This window comes from Nesoenas mayeri (assembly GCF_963082525.1).
Source record: "Nesoenas mayeri genome assembly, chromosome: 13".
NCBI lineage: Eukaryota > Metazoa > Chordata > Aves > Columbiformes > Columbidae > Nesoenas > Nesoenas mayeri.
Window position 1 is genome coordinate 2,904,378 of NC_137550.1, and position 27,129 is coordinate 2,931,506.

General features: G+C 52.3%; 1 protein-coding gene across 1 annotated transcript; it reads left to right on the forward strand.

Moving 5' to 3' along the window:
• Positions 1-1,415: 1,415 nt before the first annotated feature.
• On the forward strand, positions 1,416-26,892 carry F8 (coagulation factor VIII; the record flags this gene model as incomplete). Its single annotated transcript, XM_080352567.1, has 26 exons — positions 1,416-1,564; positions 5,144-5,268; positions 5,569-5,691; positions 6,188-6,400; positions 6,630-6,701; positions 7,167-7,274; positions 9,214-9,435; positions 9,715-9,949; positions 11,018-11,192; positions 12,152-12,245; positions 13,791-14,002; positions 14,306-14,456; positions 14,593-14,802; positions 16,095-18,855; positions 19,165-19,333; positions 20,136-20,342; positions 20,932-21,160; positions 21,257-21,439; positions 21,644-21,760; positions 22,874-22,945; positions 23,249-23,334; positions 23,836-23,991; positions 24,819-24,963; positions 25,829-25,977; positions 26,295-26,471; positions 26,701-26,892. The coding sequence occupies 26 exons, from the start codon at positions 1,416-1,418 to the stop codon at positions 26,854-26,856; spliced, it is 6,696 nt and encodes a 2,231-aa protein (XP_080208693.1). The 3' UTR covers positions 26,857-26,892.
• Between the last annotated feature and the right edge of the window lie 237 nt (positions 26,893-27,129).

A 27,129-nucleotide genomic window follows, 5' to 3' on the forward strand; every position in this document is an offset into this window, starting at 1 on the left:
GCCCCTACCCGGGGGGCTCAGTTCCTGTCTCCCATCCCATCCCCTACCCATCCCACCTGCCTGTGCTATGGATTCACACCTGGGATCCCAAAACACCCATCCTTCAACCATCCCCACTGCCTCCCTCTGTTGCCTGTGCAGCAAGACCTGTGACATGGATGCTTCTGCACACACTGGGACTGTCACCAAAAGGTCACTGCCCCTGTGGCACTTCTGCTGCCCTACAGCGTGATTTATGTGACATTTCCCCACCTCACTCACCCAGCAGACGCTGGGACTATACCGGGTATTCCTCCTCCTCTTCCTGCCTTCTTGAGCCGAGGGACAACCCCATGCTGGTGTGTGTGCACGAGCACACGTGTGTGCATTTGGTGGGGAAAAGGATTTCCTGGGCTTTTAAAAAGAGATATTAAAACTTGTGCATTTACAACAGAAGAAATTTGGAAAAACACTTCAGCGTACCTTGTCTGAACTGTTCTGCAAGACCCCGGGAGAGGGGAGAAGGATGAGGAGCAGCTGGCAGGAGGGTGACTCCCAGGGATCACCCCACCCCTCTCCCTCCCATGTGGCTCCAAGGGAAGCTGTGTGGCTAAATCATCGCTGCTTGGGGTGCAGGCACCTGAGGGACAGGGACACCCACATATATACATGCATATGTTCATCCTTGCCTATTTCCTCACCTCCAGCCCTGCCTACATAGATGCAAAGTATCCTGCAGACTCCCAGCCCTGGGCAGCACAGGGCAGTCTCTCCTGCTTTGTAGCGATAAGCCTGAAGGCAAATTTTCCTCTAAATCACCATTTCCTCAAGCTATGCAGGCTAGCATGGACGGAAGGCAGCTGCCAGCTCCCTGAATGGCCCCAGACCCAGATATGAGCTGACATTGACTTGCAGGGAAATAAAGGCTCCTGTAGCTTGGGCAGCAGCAGGGCACTGGTCTACAACTTGCTCTCCTCCTTCCCCTCTGTGGTGAGAAGGAAGGTGGAACCAGGCAGAGACCGCACCTAAATTCCCCTTCCTCTGCAACCCTCCCTTTCCTCACCTCGCTCCCAGACACGGGCCAGGACCCCAAGCCAGCTGAGTCCTGCAGCGGAGCTTACGGCTGCGCTTGCCCTCCCTTTCCTTTTGTTTTTTCCTCTCCTCCTGCCACTGCCACCCCAGAGGAAGAGAGGGAGAGCCCATCGCTCGCACGCTCCTCTTTGCACTAACCAGCTCAAGCGACTCCTCTCCTTATGTCTTTGAGAAACTCTCCAGGGCTCTGACTGAGCCTGTGGGTGCTGGCTTGAAATCATCATCTCCTGTGGATTACGACAGCTGAATGAGAAGATAAAAGCTTTTCTCTTCTCTTTCCTTTCTCATTCCTTCCTTTTCACTTTTCCTCCTGGAGCCAAAGCAGTTCCCAGCCAGCACGCAGGATGCTGGTGGGAACCCTGCGTGGCCTCTTGTTCCTCTGCCTGCTTGAGGAGGGCATCAGCAAAGTCAGAAGATACTACATTGGAGCAGTGGAAACCACCTGGGACTACATGCACAGCGACCTGCTCTCCGAGCTGCAAGCGCCTGCAGGGTAAAGCTCTTTCTATTGCAATTCTAGCAGCCTGCTATGGGTGTTTTCCCACCCTGGCACTGTGGGTTTGGGTCCAGGCAGGTGCAAGGGAGCAACATGGCACGGTGATGTGCTGAGTTGCCAATACAGCTGGGAGTGGGTGTCATTAAGTGCAACCCTTGATAATGCACAGGTGGAGTAAATTTGCAGAGAGAGATGCAGACCTGCTCTGTATTAGTGCTCTACGCTGGTTTATCTTAATGCTGCTTGTCTGTGGCTATTGAAATTCTATGTCTAGAGCCAAGAGCTGGTTCTCCAGCCTGTGCTTTCTCTTCTGCTCTGCAGCCTGGGAGCTTTGGGGGGGTGCGAGGGGAGATGAGGTCCTGTGCCTGCGGGCTGCGGTGGGAGGTTGGCTCTGCCCCCTGGCATAACTCAGAGCAGCAAAGGTCTCCACTGTGTCTGGCCCTGGTAAAACTCAGATTTAGTTATTTATATATTACATTATGTTGCTGGGGCTGAATTTTTTCCTTTAGGGAATGAAAATAATTTTTAGCCTTTGGACAACGAATGCTGTTTGTACGCAGTGACGAGAGGGAGGAAGGCATGGTGGTTTTGCCCATGGTGGTTTTTGGAGTAGGAAGGAAAAGTGGCAGTTGCATTGCTCAGGCATCAGGACAGTGTTGTCTGGAAACACAGCTGGCTTGGGCACACGTGGCTGTGAATGGGCTGTTCTGAGCTCAGCGTGGGGAGCAGAACTGGGGGCAGACCCTCTGCCTCGCTGCCACGTGCCCTTCCCCAGGCTCTGTGCTGGGGTGCTGTCAGCCCACGGTCCCATCTCAGACCCACACTGGCTTGAGCAGCTGTGGTCAGACACTGAAAACCAGACCTCCAGTGATGAGCCAGGTCAGCCTGACTAGCTGTAGTAGTCATTGTATCAGAGTTACTTTGGTTATTTCAGTAGGAAAATGTCATCCAGCAGCCTCTGTTTTACTAATGCCCCCCCCCCGCTTTTAGTAATGACGCACTCAGATCCATTAGGCTACAGTGGAGGTGAGGTCACTCGTGCTGATAATTCAACCCTGTGGCTTTCTATTTTGGCACTGGCTTTAATGATGTGCTCGTGCACTGTCTCTGACCCAGGAGTGACTCAGGCACCTGTCTCTGCCTCGAGGACAAGCAGGGCACCAGTGGGCAGTCTGAGGTCACTTGTCCCTCTCTAAAATGGGGAGAGATGACTTTGGCTTTCTCAGGACTTGGAGGCGTGCTCTACCCCAGAGAGGCAGGGCACGCCTGGGCAGAGCGGCTCCCAGGGGACCAAGGCTTGATCAGTGTGACTGTTCACAGCTGGATGATGCTCTCCGTTCCCTGGCCCTGCAGCATCAGCCCAGGTGCCCCGTGTGGGGAGGGCACAGGAAAACAGCGTGGCCAGGGAGAAGAGGCATGCAGGAGTGAGCCAGGAGAGCGTGGCAGGAGCAGAGCTGCTGCCCGAGCTGAGGTGCCTCCAAACTGTGTGTGGGATGTCTTCTGCTTCACCCATTCTCCCTTGTGGTACCAGCATCTCATGGTAGCCCCCAAGGGTGCACCTCCAGGCAGGACCTCCAAACCCCCTGTATGTGTCCAGTGGTTTCTCTGGAACGTTTGTGGAAAGCTCTGCCAAAGGAATGGGCTACAGCGCATCAGGCCAGACCTGTGTACACCTTCCACATGATTTCAGTTTCTCTTCCTCCCAAACACAACCCTGCTGGCAGGGTTGGAGCCAGGGGCAGCACATCCTGCAACAGTCCCTGGGATCTCAGCTCTGGCTCAGAGCTGGCAGCCGTGTAGCAGCAGGCGTGTTTGAGTGCTCTGGCAGTGCAGGGTGTTTACCTTGGCCATCTCCTGGCTCCGAGAGATGAAGAGATAGTGCAGCTAACAATGCTGATCCAAGGCGCCAGGAACTTCTCTCCCTGCCTTGGCTTCAGCCGCCCTCGGGGTAGGAAGTCCACCAGGTCCCTAAGTGCAGAGGATGGGCCAGAAGCACTTGGGTCAGACATCCCTGCGCTGAACTCTGGCTCCTCATCCCCTGCAAAGGACTCTGCTGTGCCAATGTGACCCGGCATTGAGCCCTGGTGTCACGAAGTCTCCTCCCAGCTGTACCCCTGCATGCCAGCAAAATCCCTCTGGCTCCAGAGGATTTCTGCCTTGTTCATTATGGGATTTGCAGGACCAGACCCTCATATGTCAGGAATGTATTTTCAAAGCTGGACTTTCTGTGAGTTAGTGATTAAGGCACAGCTGACAGTGGACAGCCTGGTTGGTGCCAGTGACCCCATGGCACTGACACCTCCCACTGTACAGTCATCCTGGGGAGCAAAGCTTGGTCTGAACCCTCCTGCCATTGAGCCAGGAATGATAACAGCTCATGGGAAAAGTCAGTTGAATGGTTTGGCCCTGCTCACTGGGGCCATGCCTGCTGGAGTCTTCCTGCCAGCCCAAACATGGGGTTATAGCCATAATGGGAAAGGCAGGAGCTGGGCGTGTGGGGGGTTTTGTGGGTGCCCGTCCTGCTCTGCCCCTAGGGAGGGTGAACCCCACTCTCCCCACAGCATCCTCCAGCTGTAGGTGGCCTCCAGCCGGCAGCGTGGGGGAGACCGTGCGTCGCCCTTTCCTAAATTTGAGTCACTCTGTCTCCTTCCTCTTCAAGGAAGAGTCACAAAGGGAACCGCTGCTTGAATGAAGGCTTAGTCAGAGGGTGAGAGTAATCCTACCTGCTTCATCAGAGGGAAGAAAAGAACACCTGGGTCTTGCTCCAAACAAAACAAGTCTGGAAGTGGACTGTCTGGTTACTGGAAATGGTCTCAGTCCCAGGGTTGATAAGCCAGTGTCTAAAATCGCTAGAGAAATTCATGGCTTTGTCATCCTGATAAATGTGCTGGATTGCATCTGGAAAATGAATTTGTTAAGCTGCTTACAGATAGAAAGTGTCCAGTGAAGATAAGTAAAGTGTGAAATACGTTCAAGGATCTTTTTTCCTGCTGCTGCGAGGAGTAATTTCTTTAGAGGCTGGCTGTAAATCCCAGTTTGGTCAGAAATGAAGCGAATGTGGGGATGTTGCTCAGACGGCAAAGCAAACTGCCATGACCCGCCATGCAGCCCAACACTGACTCTTCGCCAGGGGCAGCTGGGGAGGATGCTTGAGTTTATATGTGATGTGTCTGCCATCATAGCGCTGTCACAGCACTCCCCGTGCCCTGGGTCTCTGCAGGCAGGGAAGCATGAAGCCGGGCAAGGCACAAGGCAGGAGGCTGGCAGCAATGCCTGCAGCTGTGCCCACTCCCGGCTGCAGCTGGGTATGGCGCTGTGCCACCTGCCCTTGTGTCTTCTTCCATCGTGGCTAACACTGTGACATTAATCACAGCCACATTATCATCCATGAGCTGAGCAAAACATTTCCAAACACACCTGGGAGTTGTCAGGAAACTCAAAGGACAAAACAGGGTGAGCGATCTCCTGGGCTGGCACAGCACAGGGAAGTTGGCAGGGAGGGGAGGAAGAGGATGGCTGCTGCCCATCCGTGAATGGAGCTGCACCATCAGTCTTGGCTTTTTCTTCCTCCTGCAGCATGTCAGGACACCCCAGCCCCTGGCCCCTCGAGCCTGGTGTCCCTCCCCGGTACAGGAAGGCTGTGTTTGTGGAGTACACCGATGCTTCGTTCACGCAGTCCAAGCCCAAGCCAGCGTGGATGGGTAAGAAGCACCTACAGCGCGGTGAGCCCTAGCTCTCCTTGGCAGCAGCCAAACTCATCCTGGGTTGGTTGCTGGCAGCTCCTCAGCCAGGAATGGGGAAGGACCTGGGCAGAGTCCCAGTGTGGCAGAGCTGCTGGGGATGAAGGGAGCCTTGCTGGTGCCGGAGCAGTCCATGCTGCCATGCTACATGAGGGACAACCGCTAATTTTGCAGGTCGAAAGTCCAGACCCTTCGGAGCCCATGGCTGGGTGTGAGTTGCCTGACCCCAGCTGCCTGACCCTGTTGTGTTCCCCCTTTCAGGTCTCCTGGGCCCCACCATCCGAGCAGAAGTCTATGACACAGTGGTCATCACATTTAAGAACCTGGCCTCCCGCCCGTACAACCTCCACGCCGTTGGGGTGTCCTACTGGAAGGCGTCAGAGGGTGAGTTGGGCAATAACCAGTCCTTGCACAGCACCTCCCACTCTGCTGCCTGCCTGCCAGGAGGGAGCACGTCCCTCCCTGACCATGCTATTCATGTCCCTCTATGAGGACATATGGTCACAGAGAGCGCTTAGCCTGAGGAAACAAGAAGACCATGCCCAGCCCAGAAACAAGCTGAGATGAGCAAACAGACCAGAGCAAACCCATATCAGTTATGAAGTAATATATAGGTTAAAACTGAGGCTGGATGCTTAGGGCCAGGATGACTGTGCCCTCCAGCATCAGGGCAGGTGGTGGGAGCACAGCCCAAAAAGCAAGTCTCCAGCACAGTTCTGCTCACCACCCTGAGACCAGCCATTGCCCGTGGGAGTTGGGCTGACCCTGGGGGCTGGGATGGAGAGATGCTGTGCTCTGGGTTGGAGGAAAATGCATTTCTGTAGCCACAGTATGTTGGGGATGAACCTTCAGTGACATCTGGCTGTTCCTTTGGCTTTAGGTGCAGGGTATGAGGATGAGACCAGTCAGCCAGAGAAGGAGGGTGACAGAGTGGATCCGGGAAAGACACACACGTACATCTGGGAAATCCAGCAAAACCAGGGCCCGATGGATGGCGACTCATCATGTCTGACCTACTCCTACTCCTCCAATACTGACAGTGTAAAGGACATCAACTCCGGCTTGATCGGAGCCCTGCTTGTGTGCCGACCTGGTAAGGACAGAATAGGATGGGGACAGGTCACATGCAATCATGAATCGAAAAGCAGAAAAATCAAAGATGCCTTCCAGAGTTTGAAAAGCGAGGTGTACCTGGGGTGGGATTGGGTTCCACAGCCTGGCCTTGATTTACCAGTTCTTGGAGGACACAAGGGGAATTCCCTGGGGAGACAGGCATGGTGCTTGCTGACCTTTAAAGAGATCTGTCGTGTGGCATCTTCCAGGGACCTTGGCGAGCAACTGGAATGAGGACACAAAGCAAGATTTTGTGATGCTCTTCGGAGTGTTTGATGAAGGTAACTACCATGTTGACTCATGTTGGACTCTGAATTCAGCCTTGTTTGGGCTGCATGCTTTGGCCATGGTGTGAGCACAGCTGTTCAGCTCCCAGTCTGCCTCCCAAGGGTCTGAGCCTTGTACAGCCTACCAGCCAATGTGCTCCTGGTCAGTACTTCCACTCCTTCTTCTGTGCCCCAGGTACAGGGAGCTTGCAGTGTCCCCAGCTCTCCCCATCCATGCCCTGGCCTTGTTCCCATCACACAAGCTAAAGCTGTGGGGGAGCAAAGCCCTGTTATGAGCAATGGTTAGCCACCACATTCATGCAGAGCTGAGGCCAGGTCTGCTGTGGATTTCCAACAGGCACCACACATCTGACCTCACTGGATTTTGGTTTTCATATTGTTTCACCCCAGTGGGAAAGTTACCTTTTTCTTTGAAATGCTCTCTAGTGAAGAGCTGCCTGTGTCCTCCTTTCTCCACAGGGAAAAGCTGGTACTCTGAGCCTGGCTCCCTGGCAGCTCCTCAGCCCCAACGTCACAACAGCACGGAGCTGCACACCATCAATGGCTACATCAATGGCTCGCTGCCCGGTGAGTCCTGGTGCGCCAGGGACAGGGATGGAGGACATGGGAGGTGCTAGGAACTGTGGAGCAGCCAGGTCTGGAAACCCAAGGTAGCTTGTGAAAGGATGTGAGAAGGGACATCAAGAGGAGTTTCCAAGGGATGGACCTGTGAGGCTGTGATCACCCCAGAGGGACTATCACATCTCAACTCCTTGACTTGCCTTGCCCATTTACAGTGGGGCAGGACTTCTTTTCTGGCTGTCTGTGTTGCCAAGTGCAGCTGACCTCCTTGGAGGTCTCCAGGAATAGTACTGGTAGCAAAGAGTTTCATCTCTTGTAACCCTGTGAACAACGTTGGAGGTAGCATTGAGGGGAAAATTCAGGTCTTGCTAGCCTGGGTCTGACAACACACCTCTGTAGGATTTGGGAAATAGGATAATGGAATCATTTAGGTTAGAAAAGACCCTTAAGATCATTCAGTCCAATGTAAACCTAACACTGCCAAGTCGATCACTAAACTATGTCCCTAAGCACCACATCTACATGTTTTTGAAAATACCTGCAGGGATGGTGACTCAACTACTTCCCTGGGCAGCCTGTTCCAGTGCTTAATAACTCAGTGAAGAGTTTTTTCCCAGTGTCTGATCTGAACCTCCCTGCCACAACTTGAGGCCATTTCCTCTTGTCCTCTTGCTTGCTGCTTGGGAAAAGAGACCGACACTTATCTTGCTAAAACCTCTTGTCAGGTAGTTGTAGAGAATGATAAGGTCTCTCCTCAGCCTCCTTTTCTCCAGAAAAGCAAAAGAAAAGGCCATTTGTGGTCTCAGTGAAGACAAAAGTTGGCATTTTCTGATTTTCTTCTGGGAGAAGGTCCAGAGCTGCCTGAGAGCAAAGAAGCTCCAAGGCAAACTGAGAAACTCTGTCAGGAGAGTTATTACCATCAGCGACCTTGGTGAACCACACCGTGAAAGCTCTCACCTGGGTCTGACTGTTCTCCAATAAAAGGCAAAAGCAAAACTCCTCTGAATTCCCTGTCCTGGTGGATCCATGGAGCTTAATAGCTATGTAGACCTCACGGTCAGCCACTCTGCACAGTGGCTATCCCCTCGAGAAGGTATCCACCTCCACCCAGCAAGCCCCTGTCTGGCTGTGGGACCTGGCCTGATAGGTGTCTGATGGAGGGGTGGCAATGGAGAGCTGAGGGCCTCAGGACGGAGCCTCCACCCTGTCTCCTTCCAGGCTCTTGGAATCTGTTCCAGTCATCTACTGCACTAAGTGCTGAAAACAAGTGCTTGACTCTGTATTTGACTTTGTTTGGCTTCAGCTTCCAGGAACTTGTTATTCACTTTCCTGCTAGATTACAGAGCCCTTCGGCACACACTGATTTCTCTCCAGGAAAATGTTTTTACAATGCAGTCAAGTCCTCTCTCATTTCCTAAGCACACTGAGCTCTTTGAGTGTCTCCAAGGAAGGAATTTTCTCCAGCCTTCAAATAATTCTGGTGACCCCTCCCTGTCCTTTGTGGGGTACTTCAGCTACTGCTGAGGATGTGATGGACCCTTGCCCAAGATGCAGTATTTTAGTATCAGGCTTGCCGGTGTTATCATTGTTATCATTGATTTGCCTTTCCAGTCCCTGGTTCCACTATTTATAGAGTCAAGGAGCACATGTACCTCTTTTGGCACTGCATCCCACTGTGAGCCTCTGTCAACATGCCTCCCAAAGTCCCCGACAAAGTCCACCACTCTGTGAATACAGTCTCATCTCAGGGAGATGGTGTAGCCTGCACCTCTGTTTTGCTCAGACACTCCACATTCACGTACAACTTCTCCAGTGTGAAGCCATCACCTTGCAGGACAGGGGACTCTACTCAGCACATGTCAGGCTCCGAGTCCATGACACTAAGAGTGGGGACAAGGGATGGACATGGTGCTGACTCCTGAGTGCTTTCCTCCTCTCCTGGCAGGTCTCACACTGTGCCTCAAGAAGAAGGTCCACTGGCACGTGATTGGGTTGGGCACTGGGCCAGAAGTCCACTCCATCTTCTTTGAAGCCCACACATTCCTGGTGAGAGGCCACCGTCTCAGCAGCCTAGAAATCTCCCCTGCCACGTATCTCACAGCTGAGATTATGCCAGGAACAGCTGGCTGGTTTCGGGTGTTCTGCCAGATACTCTCCCATCAGCAAGGTAACCTCATTCTACAAGAGCTCAGGGGAAAAGAAGTTCAGGAGATGGCTTGGGCTCAGGGTTCTGTGCAGTGCTACTGCTCCAAGGCCCCTCCTGCTCCATAGTGTTACGTCCATGTGCAACCTGGTTCATGACCGGGATGGCATAGGTTGACCCACATGATGGTTCATTTGGTGGGGACAGTAGTGGAGAGGACGTGTCCCAGGCAGAGCCTGGGGGAGTGTGTGCTGGTGCTGGCATGTCAGTGTGACCCTTTCTGCCTGGTTTGTCTGAACCCAGCTGGCATGGAGGCCATGGTAAAGGTGGATGAGTGTCCGGAGGAGCGCCTGTTGAAGATGGGGATGCTGTCAGATGAGCCAGAGGACATGGATTACCCTGAAGAAGATGAGGAATCATTTCACGTCATCCAAGTGCGGTCTTTTGCTAAAGAGAAGCCTGTGACCTGGACTCACTACATCGCAGCTGAGGAAATGGACTGGGACTATGCCCCTGTGAAGCCAGTTTCTCTGGACAGGTGAGACTGGGCAACGTGTGCCCATGAGGCTGCTCCTTGAGGCAGCCCTGCCAGCTCTTCCCCTTTTCCCCAGAAATTTCATTCCCTTCTGCCTAACCTGGACAGTTTTTTTTCTTTCTTATTAACGCTAACAGAATGGATGCAGGACAAGGGTGGTCTTGGGGAGGCCATGGGAAGGCAGGACCTGGCTTTGCTTCATTTTACCAAATGCCCCACAGAGGCATTTGTCTTTGGGGCGTTTGTCTCTCTGTTGCCCATGTCTCCATGGTCAGCCCCTTCTCAGCAGGCAGCAATTCCTGGTGATACTTCTCCTCTAGCCAGGAGGGCCTGTACAGCCAGGTCGTGTGCCCACAGACCTAAAGTGTGGGTCCCCTTGCCCCATCTGGAAGGACTTGCTCTAGATGGCAGAGGCAATTAACCCCTGCTGCTGCCCCACTTCTTGGAGAGAGAGGTGATGCAAGTGCAGTATCTCAGCAGAACTGCCTTAGTCAGCACTGCTTGACAGTAGCACTTGTCACCAGTCCTGATGTCACTCCACTCACACAGGCTGTGTGAGCTGGGGCTGGCTTGGTAGTGGGGTCACCGTGTTTTGGCCTGGATGGGGATCCCAGCCAGCGGCCGCTGGAGCGAGGCATGCGGGGCAGGAATTCTCCCTTCAGCCTCCGCAGGGTGAGCCATAGCAGGTGTCCTCTTCAGCTTAGGGCTGGTCTTGCTCCTGGGAAGGAGCTGCATTGATCAAGAAAAAGCAGCTCCTCTGTTGCCTTCTGCCTGCACACTGGGGGTGTTCCCTGATAGAGGACAAGCTGCAGTACTCTCATCTCTCACAGTCACCTCCAAGACAGGATTACTGTGCAATGGAGTCGAAGCTTTCTCCATTAAAGAAGCACTGAATCACTTGAAACGTGATTCCCCAGGATGCACAATGTGATTGCAAGGATGGGTGTCCCCACTGTGCACTGGTAGTAGTTCTTGGGCAGCTGTGTGTGTCCTTGGACAATGGAAGGTCTTGCTCAGGTTCTGACAGCATTCCACATGTGGCTGTTTGCTGCTTTTCTGCCTTGTCTGCAGAAACATCACGAGCCTGTTCCTGGAGGCTGGCCCTCAGCGGATCGGTTCAAAGTATAAGAAAGTGAGGTTTGTGGAATACGAGGATGCGACCTTTACGAAGCGCAAGGTGTCAGATCAACCGGACAAGGGAATTCTGGGGCCTGTCATTAAGGGAGAGGTTGGAGATCAATTTAAGGTAAGAGAGAGGTTGCTTTCCACAAAGAGGGACTGGAAGGGAAAACTTCAAATCTTGATGCTCTTCCTCCTAATAGCTAAGGTAGTGGCTAAGACCTGATATAAGTCCTTGAGGTGCTCTATTATATTTGGTAATGTCCACAGTTCACCAGAAAGGCAGATGTTACTGAAAGCTAAAGCTAAATACTCTTGGTGAGACCAGCAGAGATGCACAGGATATGGCCCCGTTACATTGATTTGACTTCATTGCAGGCATATTAGGAATTGTGTGAATCAGCTGATGACAAAGGGCATCCAGCACCTTCCTCTGAGGCAGGAGTGTCCTCTCGTCCTCTACTCTTCTCCATCTGCCTCCTCTTACCGTACAGTATTGGAGACTGTTGCTTGTGTCTCCCCAAGTACTGACCACTTACCTGACTTGTTTGCTGCTAGGAGGAATGGGGTGGTGTCCAGGACCTTCATGTTTCTGCTCCCTGCCTTGGGTTCTCTGTGCAGTTATGGGCATGGAGCTGAAGGTGGCAAAGCCCTGAAAGAGCTATTTAGAGAAATAAATGAAGGGCTTCATGCAGTGAAGTGAGAAGCACTTTGAAGCTGTTGACTGCTGTGCATACTTAGTGTCTTGTTCCTCTGGGGCCTCCTGGATTGGCAGACCTCTTCTGTCTCATATACAAAGTGAGACTGAAGACATCAACTTTCCCTTTAATAAGTATGATCTTTTCATACCCTTTCTAAAATGGGCACCTCCTGGAAAGATGGACAGAGTAGACTTGTAGAGAAATAAATAGTTGTTTCTTCTGAGTCCAGCTTTGTGGTCCCAGACATGTCCGAGTTCCTCCCCATTGGACACTGGCAGGTAGCCACTGCCCAGTGTTCCCTCCCTACGAGGACACTGAGGGCAGCCTCGAGGGCTCACAGCATTCAGAAAGCATTAAACATTCCTGCTGTCTGTCCTCATTTCAGATCGTGTTCAGGAACCTGGCAAGCCGACCGTACAACATCTATCCTCACGGCCTTACCAGCATAAGGCCATACTACACCTTGAAGACCTCTCAAGGTAAGGCAGACCATGAGAATTTGGGACATCACTTGGCCATTGCCATTCTTCTTGGCCAGGAGAGCTTCCTGCAGCCTGTCATAAGACTGGTTGTCCAACCCATCCATCCAGGTGCCTGAACTCTGTATCCCAAATGATGATGATTCTTGGTTCATGTCATCTTTGGTGCCATGTAACCCTGTTTTTAAGGAAAGCCTGGATGATGGCTGGAAGAAGGACCATTGTCAACCAGGGAACTGGGACCATGTTGTTGGGTCTCTCCTGGAGGCCTCCGCTTTCTGATGAGGCAGGAACCACCCTGGTGATCCTGCCCGTGTTTGCCAGTTTTCCCACAGTCCTCATTCCCTAGGGTCCCCCTTGCCCTGCTTTAAGGTAGCAGGGGGGCTCATTATGATTTGGACTGTGCCTCTCACAGCTTCATGGTCGTTGCTGTGGGGTTGTTGAGTTACCAGCTCTCTTTCCCAGAATTGCTTTTGTCCCTTGCTGGTATGGTCCCAGGATCATGGCTTGTGCAAGGCCATCCCACATCCTACAAGGGCAAAATCATGCCACGTCTCTCTCCCCTCTTCCCCTTTGCTCTTTTGGGTGCATCACAATGACAGGAGCAATTACAAATGCTGGAGAAAAGCTCCTCTGCTGCAGGAGAGGTGGCAAAACCAAGATGGCAGTTGCTAAGGAGTTCAGCAAGCTAGGTCAGCTTTGTGACCTGTTACTACTTAAGCTAAGGTTTTCCTTCAGGAGAGTCAAAAGGGCAAAGTAGCCCATTGTCTGGCAGTTCTAAAGGAGCCAAGTGACACAAGGGAGCTGGGAGTCCTGTCCCTGCCCCTCTGTCAACATTCCCCAGCCAGACATGGCTCACCAGCTTTGCCAGCAATTCAGCTCTGTGAAAGTGGACAAGTCACGGTCCTGGAGCCACAGGGATGATGCTTTTTAGGAAAGTATAAATAAAAAGAGCTATTCCTACCCTGACTGACACATGAGCTTTGCAAACTGTGCTCTTACAGCAGCTCAGCTGGGCACTTGGAGCAGGGAAATGTCTTGTCCTAAAGCTATGTCATTGCAAGATCCTACTGAATGCTTACGGGATTTAATTGCATTTCAGTTTTCCTTTTGTTCCTTCCAGATCTCCTCTTTGGTTTTCTCATAGTCTAGCTGTATTTCCTTTAAAAATTCTTTCCTTGCTTTGTTTTTCACCCATTTCATCCCAGCTCTCCATCTTCATCTGCAAACTTCTCTAGGCAGCCTGGACACAGCTGAGACTGGGCAAATTTTCCAGTTTGCAGGATTTCCAAGGGCTTTCAAAATTAAGCGTATGCTTCTCCATCCTCACTGGTCCCAGAGGCTCTTTTTGTCCAGATCAACTTTACATGAAAACAGGTGCTAGCAAGCAGTGTGCCATCTCAGGGCGAGCATGGGTTTGGGTAGTTTTCTATGCAACTTGTATGGTCAGAAAAGTTCCTTTCTGAGCTCTTTTAAAAAGTGGGCTCACCCTTGGCAGGAGCATCCCAGACCTAACTGATCCTCCCTTGGCCTCTATGTTGCCAGGTAAGGACGTGAAGGACATTCCTATCCCTCCTGGCCAGTCATTCACCTACAACTGGAGCATCACCATTGAGGATGGACCAACCCAAGCAGATCCTCGCTGCCTCACCCGTTTCTACTACAGTTCCATCGACCCAGTCCGAGACACAGCCTCAGGCCTGATCGGTCCCCTCTTGATCTGCTTTAAGAAGACCATGGATCAGAGGGGAAATCAGGTGGGTCTTTCCTTTGTCGCCTCAACTGCCAGGCTGAAAGGCTGGAGTAATAGCTGTGGGTGAAATATTTGGGTAAAACCAAATTTGGCTGTCCTGTTCTCTTCAACCATACCATCAGTCCCACTGCCCCTGCCTTCCCCATCCTCCTGTGCATGCTCCCTTGTCTCCAAGCCTGGACACTAACTCCTGTGAAATAGCAATAAACTGTTCCCCATGCATCCAGGCTAGGACCTGACAGCTACTCTGGGTGCCAGGGACACTACAATCAGAGCAGGAATAATGGCTTCCCTCTCCACCTTCCAGATAATGTCAGACAACACGAGGTTGGTGCTGTTTTCGGTCTTCGACGAGAACCGCAGCTGGTACCTGGAGGAGAATATCAGGAGGTTCTGCACTGATGCAGCCCATGTGGATACCCAGGACCCCCAGTTTTATGCCTCCAACTTGATGCACAGTGAGTGCTTGGCAAGGGGCTCCCTGCAAAGCCCTGGCAGGCACAGGCTCAGCCCTGCCCCAGGGAACATGCGGTAGCTCAGCAGCCATGGGAGAATCAGGTTATGATGAAATATGTCACCCCTGCTCTCTTCCAGCTATTAATGGCTTTGCATTTGACAACCTCCAGTCAAAACTCTGCCTGCATGATGTTGTGTACTGGTATGTCCTGAGCGTTGGGGCCCAAACAGATTTCCTCTCCATCTTCTTCTCTGGAAACACGTTCAAGCGCAACATGGTTTTTGAGGACGTGCTTACCCTTTTCCCGTTTTCTGGAGAAACGGTCTTCATGAGTTTGGAAAAGCCAGGTTGGTAACGTGGGCTATTCTATAAACCTTGGCATCACAGGAGAGATAAGCGAGTACCTCCAGCCAGGTCTCTGGTACCCGGTCATGTTTGGGCAGCCATGAGAGCAAAGGGGTGCACAACCTGCTGGAAAAGCAAAGTGAGAGGCAAAAATTAAATCCTTTTAAAACTTAAAGAAATTAAATTACTGTAATTTTACTTCACAAACAGTGTGCGTTAAGGTCACACATGCTGCCAAGCCAGTAAGCTGGTTGCAGTAACGTGAGCCCCTTGCATCTGTGTCCTTGGCTCCAAGCTCAGAGGTCAAGGAGAGCAGCAGTGCTGTCCCTGCTGTGGGATCAGCCACAGGTCATGGCACCCCATTTATCTCCATGCATTTGCAAAGACAGAAATTGCAGCTGTGGAGAAGCCTTATGAAGGATTTGCTTCAAAGTTTGGTCTTATTTCCCCTCTCTCAGCGTTTTTTTCCTTAGCATTTGCAGAAGCGGTGCTGTTAACCATTTCCTCACTCACAGCGGAAACACAGGATTTCCCATGTGACTGCAAACACTGATATGATGGTCACGGATGCTGCACCTTGAGCCAAGCTGACAGGGTTTCTAGATACCCTATGAAGTTTTCTAAAACCCAGCCGAACAGTGTATCTGTTTGAGCTCTGAATTTTTGCCTGCCGATGGGAAGCAGGAGAGCAGCTCAGCCGGCAGCAGGTGACAGGTCTCTCCAGCGCCAGAGCCCTGTTATTACACACCTCCTCACCCACTCGTGGTGCCTGGAGAAGAGGCACTCGCTGCAGGGAGCAGACGCGTTGGCTGGGGATGTGAGCAAGAGGCAGCCTTTGCATTTCTTCCTCCTCACGTGGGAGGGACATGACGAGAGTGTCTGGGAGAGAGGTGTATTTGACAGCACCAGCATGTCTTTGGGGGTGGATTATGGTGATTACTCTCCTGCTGGCAATAATCCTGGAGGCTCTGTGGGTTCTCAGTGCATTACCTGTTCTCAACAAGCTATTATTGGAGTCTCCCAGGGGTGTGTAGCTCACTAAGCTCTGCAGGAAACACTGGCCCTGCTGATGGTGCTTCTCAGGACCAGCTCTGATGTTGCCAGCAACCCTGATATCTTGTGAGTCCAGCTGTAAGATACCCTAGGGATTATGAGAACATGAAATCACTACCATGAATCAGAGGCTGCCTGAAAATACAGGTTGCACTAGCAAGGGAGCAGCATGGGCATGGCAGCTCTTCTGATTTCCTGTTGTGATGGGCTGATGGTGTCCTCTTGTCCTCTCTTGAGACAGGTGTCTGGACACTGGGGTGCTTGAATCCTGATTTCAGAGACCGAGGGATGCGTGCCAAGTTTACGGTCTCACAGTGCCAGTATGAGCAATACTCTGATGGGGAAGATTATGTGAATTACGAGGAGGAGGATGGTGCCTTTGACTTCCAACCCAGGGGCTTCTCTAAAAGAAAGAGATGGCGCAGGCCATGTGTGAATGAGCAACTGAACAACATCACCTCTTCAAGAAATGAGACAAAGAAGCCAAGATTGTGTTTGACAGAACCCAGACTTGGGGCCCTCCCGAACAATGGCAGGATTTATGATCCCAATTCCAATGACTCATCAACAGTTTCAGGAACAATCCCACATCCATCTGATATTTCCGTGTCTTCTCTGCCAGAGACAAACTATGAGCTAGTCTACTATGAATCCTTCCTGGAAGATGAAGAAGAATTGTCAAGAAACATCAGCCAGGATGAAAGGTTTGGAGTTCTCCCACCTGGAGAACACTTGGTGACTTTCAGTGGAAGGGTCCATGGTACTGTGAGCTCAGAAGAAGGTCAGCAATGGCTGCATCAAGCCACACCAGCTGCAGAAGATGCTCTGGCAAGAAAGAAGGTGGCAAAAATCTCAGAGGTGCAGGAGCCAGTAGAAAGGACAATGGTTGAGTCTGGTGGTACATTAGAGATCCTGGAAGCAGAACCTCAAAAGACTACTACTCATGCAACAAGCTTATGGGACTCAATTGCTTCTGCTTCTAGCAAAGCTCCTCTTCAACAGAACAGGAGCTCATTTCACCAGAATGACCTGGAGCACAGTCTGGGACTTCAAGACACGTCTTCACGGGGTGCTGAGGACAAGTTGCTAAGAGGGACTGATAAAATATCCTTAAATCTATATGAGTCAAAGGAGAAAATCAATGCAGAACCCACTTTAAGTACTGATCACAGCTCTTCCTTCACACTAGACAATCCTTCTGCATCTTCAGATGAGACAGAATACAACAGAACTTCTCATGGCGTGGTTCACAGTCACATCAGAGAAAGCAGTTATTCATCAAATGAGCTAGATGCTAGGCTGGAAAAAAGACCTTACGAAGTGATTTCACAAGGTTTTTATGAATCTTTTGAGGGGAAAAATGTTTCTTTTTCAGACCTGGGAGCCAGCAAACCTGTACGAGAACAAAACCTCACAGATGAGAGTAACTCCTTACCTGCAAAAAGTGACACAGAACAAGGAGCCCGTGAGCTTGCCAAAGGAACAAGCCTTCTAGAAACCACTTTTGCACACACCAATGACCTTGAGCCTTCCAGCTATGTAGTGACAGAAGAGAGGGATGAGTTAGTCATGGAGACAGTGTTTCAGGATGCTACAGCTGCTAAGGAATTGTCAGAGATGGACAGTCTTGCCCTTTCTGAATCAAACATCATAGCCAATGACACAAGGCCATTCCCAAATGCTTTCTTAAACAGCCCTGAGCAGTTTCTGAGACACAGAGCTTCAGTCCCCAGTGTGAGCAGCCCCAACGAGAGGCCTCGACAAGCCAGGTCACTGGAGAGCAAAGGCTTGGTGAATGGTTTGGGTCTTCCCAACACCAGTTGGCCTGGCAGCAGGGACCTCCTCTCTGAGGGTTACAGAGCTGAGCAGAATCTGGCCAGTCAGACTGCTGAGACAGCAGTGAATAAGAAAACCCCAAAGGCATGTGGACCTCATTCCCCTTTTTGCAGTGCTCGCTTCAAAAAGAGGTCCCTGATATCAAGCAACACTTTGGCTTTGCAAAGCCTGGAAGAAAAATCAAACACGGTTGAGGAGAGATTGCCCCCAGGCAGGGATGCTCCACAGGCTCTGCCTGGAGGTGGTGCTGATGAGGTGCATCCTGAGGGGAGGCCAAGCAGAGACGGGGCTGTGTGGAGCAGCAGTGAGGGGGTCCAGCACAGTGGACGCTCCTTCCCCACACAGGGAGCGCTGGAGAGCGAGGTGCTGATGGCAGCAAGCAGCTCAGAAACACAGGCTGCTGTTGCGACTGAGGACCTGGCCTCAAACTGGGAACCAGTCTCCCTGGGGGCAGTAGGACATGCGGGGGGCTTACAGAGCCCAGCTCTGGCTGAGCTGCAGCCGGGCAGGGGTGCTGGCTGGGGGGCTTCTGGGAGCATGCAAGGTCAGGGGAGAAGCCAGATGGAGGAGGAGACAAACTCTGTGGAGCAGGCGGGTCAGTTCAGTCCTCAGCCTCAGCAGCTCAAGGCCAATGCCACAGAGGACTATGTGCCTGAGAGCACATATGAGCAAAGCCCAGAAGAAATCCCTATGCAACCAGCCTCCAAAGAGAACTATTCCCTGTCTCCAAGCAGTCCTGCTCACAACCACAGCACTACTGAAAAACCAGCCAAATACATGCAAGCCAGTCCAGATGGACGGCAGGTGCTCAGTAGTGGAGATGTCCTCAGAGAAATGGGGAAGAGAGAGGGCCAGGGCCTCGGAGAGCCCAAGGAGTATGAGGAAAGCAACAGCACAGCTGGGAAGAGGAACCATGCCCCAGGACATATGGAGAGACCGTCCCTGAACAACAGGACCCATGCCAGCCCATCGAAGCCAAGGGCTGACAGGCTGGACTACGATGACTACGGTGGCACAGAGCAGTCCATGGAGGATTTTGACATCTACGAGGATGAGGAGCAAGACCCGCGCTCCTTCCAGGGGGCAGTACGGCAATACTTCATTGCAGCGGTGGAGGTGATGTGGGAATACAGGAACCAGAGACCCCAGCACTTCCTAAAAGCCACGTAAGTGTGACTGTCCCTCATGTATTCCTCCTGCACTGTATGGCATGGCTTGATGTGTGAACTGGCACGTCCTGGCAGGCAGGATCACAGGTCCATGACTGTATGACACAGCAAAGCAGCCCAGGGGAAGGTTCTCCCAACACCTACCCTACACCTGGGGAGCTTTGTAACGCCAGCAACCTCAGGCTTCCTTGCAAGTGGGTCAGGGATGCTCTAGGCTCTGCATCACCCCTGCCCTGCAGCAGGTCTGCCATGGCTGTCCTCTCTATGAGACAGTATCACCAACTTGTTTAACTTTCCTCACCCCAGCAGGGACCCCTGGAGTGACAGGAGGAAGCCTTTCCGGCAGTACCGCAAGGTGGTTTTCCGAGAGTACCTAGACGATTCCTTCACACAGCCGCTGCTGCGGGGAGAGCTGGACGAGCATTTGGGCATCCTTGGGCCGTACATCAGGGCAGAAGTTGAGGATGTCATCATGGTGAGTTGAAAATTCCCATCTCCTATAAAACCTGAAATCCAGACGGAATGCTGAGGTGAGCCTGCAGGCTCTGGGATGCCTGTGGGTTCATCTTCAGGGCTCAGGAGCAGGAGCTGCCCTGTTGGCACCCTGCATGGCACGCAGATGGCACCAGACTGGGAGGCAAGAGCCACCATTTAGAGGGACCTCAGTGGCTGGAGGAATGGGCCAGCAGGAACCTCAGTGTTCATATGCAAAGCCTTGAACCTGAGACAGACCCAACCACTGTAACAGCACAGCCTGAGCATCTCCTGGGCTCTGTGGGAAACCTTTTGGGTGAAGAGATTGTAAAAAGGGTAATGAGCTAAGCAGGGTTCAGTACAGCTTCTTTGGGAGCTCTACGTGAGGGCAAGCTTGGGCTTCCCTCACCACCAAAGGTCCTTCAGCACCCACCTGAGGAAGAGGTGACAGGCTCTTCACCAGCCTCAGGACTCATATACCTGGAGAAGTTGCCCAGTTTTCACTGAAATCTTCCCCAGGATGGATTCAGCATATTTGGGCTCCTGAGTGTAGCTGATCTTGCTCCCACTGAGCAAGGAGAGAGCCTCATCCTGCCGACAGGGTCAGGATGCACTTTCTACTGGGGATCACACTTGCATAACCACAGCTTGTGGTTCAGCAGGGACTGGCCACTGCTTAGGGCATGGCTGGAGGTCTGGGCACCAGGAACATTGCTGGATCTAACCCCATGGTCCAGGGCACTCTCAACGTTGCACTGAGCACCCTCCCACACTCCCTTTGCTTTGCTTTCCCTCTGATGCAGGTTACATTCAAGAACCTGGCCTCACGGCCCTTCTCCTTCCACTCCACACTGCAAGCCTATGAGGAGATGCAGGGTGCAACGCAGGGTGGAGAGGTGGTGCAGCCCGGTGAGCTCCGAAAGTACTCCTGGCAAGTTCTGCCCCAGATGGCACCCACCACACAGGAGTTTGACTGCAAGGCCTGGGCTTATTTCTCCAACGTGGATCTGGTAGGTGGGAGCCTGCTCTGGAAGCATCTCGGGAAGGAGAGACAGACAGCATGCCTGAGTCCTGGCTGTGAGGTCAAGACTTCTCCTATGGTGCTGTGCTGAAAGCAGCCCGTGGCTGTGTAGATTCTCAGGTGTCTAATGCGGTGATGAATGCATGCTGGTGCCCTCTCCTCTCCTCCTCTCATTCCCTTAATTGGGTTTTTCCCTCTTTTCCCAGTTGTACCAGCTTATGAGACTTGCAGGGAACTAGCATTCTGTAGTCTCCTACCCATCTTCCAAATCTGGCTGACTTTGTCCCATAGATTCCAGTGTTAGTGGGGTAGGGGCTGTTGGACAGACAGACACCACTTCTCTTGAAAGCATGTACAAACAATTGCTGAGCAGCCTTTCATAGCCAGGGGCAGACTGGGCATTACTCAGTGAACCCAGTGTGTCCTTCCCACCCTGCACACACTATGCCCTGTGCACAAGTGGGAGCTGGGCCAGGGATGCAGAGAGAGCCACGACTTTCCTGATTGCTGTGCTGCTTGTGGGTGCCAGTGCTGCCTCACCCTCTGAGGCAAATCCTTCTTTCCCGGCTCCCTGGCAGGAGAAGGACCTGCACTCAGGCCTCATTGGGCCACTGATCATCTGCCGCCGTGGGGTGCTGAGCTTCGTTTTCAGGCGGCAGCTGGCCGTGCAGGAGTTCTCCCTGCTCTTCACCATCTTTGACGAGACCAAAAGCTGGTACTTCCAGGAGAACATGGAGAGGAACTGCCGCCCTCCCTGCCGCATCCAGCAGGACAACCCCGACTTTAAGAGAAACCATTCCTTCCATGGTGAGGACCCTTGCTCTTGCCCTTTCCATCCCGCAGTCTATACTGAGATGGAAAACCCTGGAGCCTTGAGTCACTCATGACCGCTGCCTTCCCCAGCCATCAACGGCTACGTGAGTGACACGCTGCCCGGACTGGTGATGGCTCAGCAACAACGGGTCCGATGGCACCTCCTGAACATGGGAAGCACTGAGGATATCCACTCCGTCCACTTTCATGGGCAGCTGTTCAGCGTCAGGACTAGCCAGGAGTATCGCATGGGAGTCTACAACCTTTATCCCGGTGAGATGTAGCACAGGCACTGCACATCCCAGCTGCCAGAGGTTCATGCCCTTGCCCATCAGGATGTGCCAAGCCTGCAGGGGCATGGCAAGGAGGGCGAATGGACCTGGAAGAGTGTGGCTCTGTGCTTGCACAGCGCTTGGTGTTGTGGCATCCCATTACAGCCAGTAACTGCCCTCTGGTCTGCTCTCCATTCATGGCCAGGTGTCTTCAGGACGGTGGAGATGTGGCCCTCTCATGCCGGGATCTGGCGGGTAGAGTGCAAAGTGGGAGAGCACCAGCAAGCCGGGATGAGCGCTCTTTTCCTCGTGTACAACCTGAGTGAGTGATCCTCTTTGTGCCCTGGGCCGCTTGCTGCCATGGCCACAGCCAGCACGTTTTTGAGCTCCCTTCCCCAGGGCTTTCAGCATTTCCCCTGGGGTGGCCCAAGTCAGGTCTTCTGGGTTTTCACTCTGAAAGAAAGTCACAACTTCAGCCCTTGCCACTATACACATCCCAGCAGAGAGCACAGAGTCAGGGACATGGTTGGGGTGAAGGCTGTGAGACCAGCTTCATTTGCCTGCAAATATTTGCTCCCAGAGCTCTTCTTTTCCCAAATTGAGGATCCCTGGGACCTCATGTAAAATGCACTTACCCCAGCAACTGCATGCACCTGCTGGTGCTTGCCTGCACTGTTGGGAAGGTATAGTGCTTGACTGCCTGACCACCTGTCAAGAGGTAAACTGAGCCACAGAGTGATGGCAGGAGGCAGTGAGTGACACTGTCTGACTACAGGCTGCTCTGATAGAAACAGCCCCAGAACAACACATTTCTACCTCACCATAAGTACGCACTGGAGTGCTTAAGATTTCAAATTTGCATTTTCCCCAGAAGCATTTGCCATGTAGTGGAGATGCCAAGACATGAAAAGTCACTAAAATAATGGTTATTATAAGAGACAAACAGCCCTGTGCTCAGCAGACCAGAAGAGAGCCACAGAGAAATAGGGGTGTCAGGCAGACTTTCCTTTAGCAATCTGGTATTTGTTTTTAAAATATGCTGCCTAGCAATGAAAAGGCCCAGGAGCGAGACATGGGTATAAGGAAGAGACGCTTGTCAGCATTGCTGGGGGATCAGGACATGGGAATGAAAGGTCGGGGACTCAGGGACAGGAGTTTGGCAAGAGGCTGCTGTGGCTGATGCTGGGAACTCTCTGCTGCTGAGATTGGGGTTGGGAGCAGGAACTTCCAGCACTCCTAAAATTCAGGGATGGATGTGGAAGCATCTGAAACCCACCATTTGGTGTGAGACAAACAAGCCTGTGGGCTCTTGAAGGCTTGAGACAACCTCCCTGAGCATGGAGGATGGTACCCAGCCTAGGCTTTTCCTTCAAATGCCTTGTTATCTAATTAACTCCCCCTGGTTTTCACCCTTCTTCTCACTGTTCGACTGCAGATTGCCGAAACGCCCTCGGCCTGGCCTCGGGCCACATTGCAGACTCTCAGATCACAGCGTCGGGGCAGTATGGTGAGTAGGGGTTGTCACTGTGTGAGGAAGGAAGGTGAGTCTGGGGCAGCTCCATGCTTGCCTGCCCAAGGCTCTGCTACACCATGTCCCTGGCAGGATCCTTCCTCCACCCATGCCCACCCATGTCAGTGTCCCACTCAGGACCTGTAAGTATCGTCTCGCATGTCTGGCCCATCATGTCAATGCTCTGCCACCACATACATGACTACTCAGGCACCATCCTGCAGATGAACTTCTCACCACCTTGGGTTGGGCAGCACCAGGGACCAGCAGCAGCCTCATATCTGTGCGCTCTCCTTGCAGGGCAGTGGGCTCCTCACCTGGCCAGGCTGGACAACACTGGCTCTATCAATGCTTGGAGCACCAACCGCAACAGTGCCTGGATCCAGGTAAGAGGGGCCGCATGGCTGGAAGCACCACTGGGGCATTGCAAGGGCACGCGTGTGGCTGCTGAGCTGTGCAGAAGGACCCACATGGTTGTCCACTGTTTCCCCAGCTACATCCTGCTATTTCCCCTGCTTCTCCTCTGGGAGGTGAGCTCTGAGACCCTGATAGCAGTTGGTCTGGTCATTGTTGCAGCTGGCCTGGCCCCAGATCCGTCCTCAGTGCATCCATCATTCAGAGGAGTCACTTGATGGTCTGGCTGCAGCATTGGATTGTGCAAAAGTCCCCCAAAGACCAAGAGAGAACAGCTCACCTCTCCAAACAGCTCTCCCCTGCCCTCTCCCAGATGTTGGGTGATTTGTGCCCTTATGAACAACTATTTTAACTGTTTCCATAGCCTGTGCTCAGTTACAGCATGAGGAAGCAAGTTCCATGGGTTCATAGTGCATTCCCTGAACATGGTTTGGGTTTTCTGTCAGAAATTAATTCCTGATTTTCATTCTCAGGTGGACCTTTTGCATGTCATGATTATTCACGGCATAAAAACCCAAGGAGCCCGACAAATGTTCTCCAGCCTTTACACCTCCCAGTTTGTTGTCTTCTACAGCCTTGATGGGCAAAGGTGGAGGAAATACAAGGGGAATGCCACCAGCACCCAGATGGTAAGGCAAATGGTTCTTGAGGAGCATGTCTTCCCAGGATGGAGTATCTTGGGGTGATATGGACCAGGGAGCTCTGTACACAAGGCAGAGACCTCCTGAGCCCCTGAGGTATTTCATTAGGGCAGGAACAGTGAGCTTTCACTGCCAGGATGACTGAATCGCAGATCACAGATCCGCAAGGGACTTGCTGTCTGTGTTTATCTGTCTCATTTTAAAGTGACTGAGCTATTTTTTTCCACCACCCTAGGTGGCTGCAAGATCCACCACTTAATGTTACGTTGCATGTTACTTAGACCTGGGCATAAGATTTTGTCTGAATATCTTTCTTGACCCCAAAGGCAAATTTTGACTTTCTAAAAACATTGTGCAGATGCAGGTGATTTGGAGGACCTCTACTCATTAGAAAAAAAACCCCACAACCTAAATATGCATAAGCTGATCATTTCAGCTGGAGAAGAAAAGTATCCAGAAAAGCCTCCACCATGTACACTAGCTGTGGTCAAAACTTTTCCCAGGTTCAAAAGTCCCAGGAGTGACTTTTTTCTTCTTTTTCTCCCCTCTGTTTACTGAAAATATGAAAACATGTTGATTTGCAAGGACCCTAAGTTTCTCCTCCTCCAGTTTCTCAGTGGTTCACACCAATTTGGCTCATTCATACTTCTTTGGTCTGAATCACTTCGCAAATCATTTCCCTGAGCTGCCTTTCCCTTGTAAGGATAGTGATAAGATACAGAAGTGACAGACAGAAATCTTCTCCCCACTAATCCTTATCCTGTCTTGCTCTCTTTCCACTGGTACAACAATCCTTTTTCTCCCTTTCCCTGCAGCTGTTCTTTGCAAATGTGGATGCAACTGGAGTGAAAGAAAATCGCTTCAACCCTCCAATCATAGCCCGGTACATCCGCATTAACCCCACTCACTACAGCATTCGGACCACGCTGCGCATGGAGCTCATCGGCTGCGATCTGAACAGTATGTCCCAACTCCGGGTACCAAGCACCCAAGTCGGGACCTGATCCAGTGGGGTCCTGAGTGCCAGTTCCATGTGTTTCAGGACACTCCAGGCAGTTGTGGAGGGGGAGGGAGGAGGCTGGAGATGCCATTGAGATGTTGGGGGAACAAAGTTGGAAAATCTCATTATGGTCTTAAAAATAGCAATACCAGAGGGAGAGCATGGGCCCAGCTCTCACCACCACTTTTTCCCGAACCACCAGAAGCCTCCAGCAGCAGCTAAGCTGATAGCTGGGGAGCTGCTGCCTCAGTCTGGGGGAGCGGGGAAAAAGCAGAGACAGACGCTATTGGCTTTTCCTCTGGTTTTGCCACTCCTAGGCAAGACTACTCTGGCTGACTGTGTGACTGGGGGCAGTGGTGCTCTGAGATCCTTTCCTTAGCTTTGCACATCAGCAGGATGGACTGTCCAGCAGCTACAAGCAGCAGTGGCTGTGCTGTCACCCCATGCCACAAGCCTGCCAGCCAGCTCTGAGGCAGTTGTGCACATGCACACCTGATCATAGCATGTGCGGGGTGGCTCCCTGACAGGTATTTGTGTCCTTCCCCTGGAGACAGGTTCTCCTTATGTCCTGGCAGTTGCACAAATTCATCACATTCCTACTAGATGAAATCTCCAGGGAGAAAAGAAGGTGGGACTAGCAGTAGGTGTAGTTAGGCAATTCCCAGCCAGAGCCATGCTGCACACAGCAGTGCAGGGACCATGACACTGCAGCAAGGTACAGGAGAACCCATAACCAGGCAAAGTGGCTGGAGCAGTGAGCGGCCAGAAGGCATCTTGGTGATGGTTCTGCTCCCCTCTCTGACACACATCACTCTTCTCTTCCAGGCTGCTCCATGCCCTTAGGAATGGAGGACAGAGGGATCCCTGACCAGCGTATCTCTGCATCCTCTTACAGCACTAGTGTCTTCTCCAGCTGGTCACCCTCCCACGCACGCCTGAACCTGCAAGGGAGGACCAACGCATGGAGGCCAAAGGTAGCCCATGCAAAGAGTTGCCTAGGCAGGCAACTGGGGCATGGGCAGGCAGGTGGGATCCCAGAAGGCAGGCTGGTGCTTGCATCCTTCCTAGCCAGGGCTGCATGGGGAGCATGTACAGCCATGTGCATTGTGCAGGCTGCCTGCAGACAAGCAGGAGAATTGTCGCACTGATTTAGCACCCAGCAGCTCCAACCAGAGGCCTGGTAGGTCAGTTGTGACCCAGGACTATGTGCAAGGCTAACTTTGCTTCAGCTGCAATGATCTTGTCATTCTCATTGCTGCTGAAGGGTTGAAGGCAGTCTGTCCTTCCCCAGAGCAACAGCCCCAGCGAGTGGTTGCAGGTGGACTTCGAAATAACCAAGAAAGTGACTGCAGTCATAACCCAAGGTGCCAAAGCTGTCTTCACCCACATGTTTGTGAAGGAGTTTGCTGTCTCCAGCAGCCAGAACGGTGTGGACTGGAGCCCGGTCTTGCAGGATGGCAAGGAGAAGGTAGGCAGAGCTGCTCCATGGCCAGAGGCAGCCCATGGACACCCCTGGGGCAGCAAGAACAGCCCTTGACAGCAAACATGCTCACAGGAGTTTTTGCAAGAGCAGTGAGCCAGGCTGTGCTTTGTCTTCCCTAAAGCATTCCCAAGTGGTGGGCTGGTTGTGTCCTCAAGTCATGGGCTCACTATACCAGCAGAGGAGAGCACACCCCTGACTTCTCTCTCTTCTCCAGACTTTCAAGGCAAACCAAGACCACACCAGCACAGTGATGAACACCCTGGAGCCACCCCTCTTTGCCCGCTATGTGAGGATACACCCCCGCCAGTGGCACAACCACATTGCCCTGCGGATAGAGTTCCTTGGCTGTGACACTCAGCAGGAGTACTGATAGCTGCAGGGCCAGACACGAGCAGCGCCGGACAAGGACCCGTGTCCAGCCAGTTAATGAACTGTCACCGGGGCCACAGCCAGCCCTGCAGGACCCTGGCCAGCCCTGCTGCCAGGGAGGAGAAGGCTTGCAGAGCTATCGTGATGGCTGGCTCATTATCAGCCTCTTCCTGTCCCTCATCTACCAGATGCCATATAGTCAGAAGTAATGCTGAAGAATTAAACAGTAATTTTCCAGTATCTTTCTGCACTTTCTCCTCTGCTCCAGCCTTGG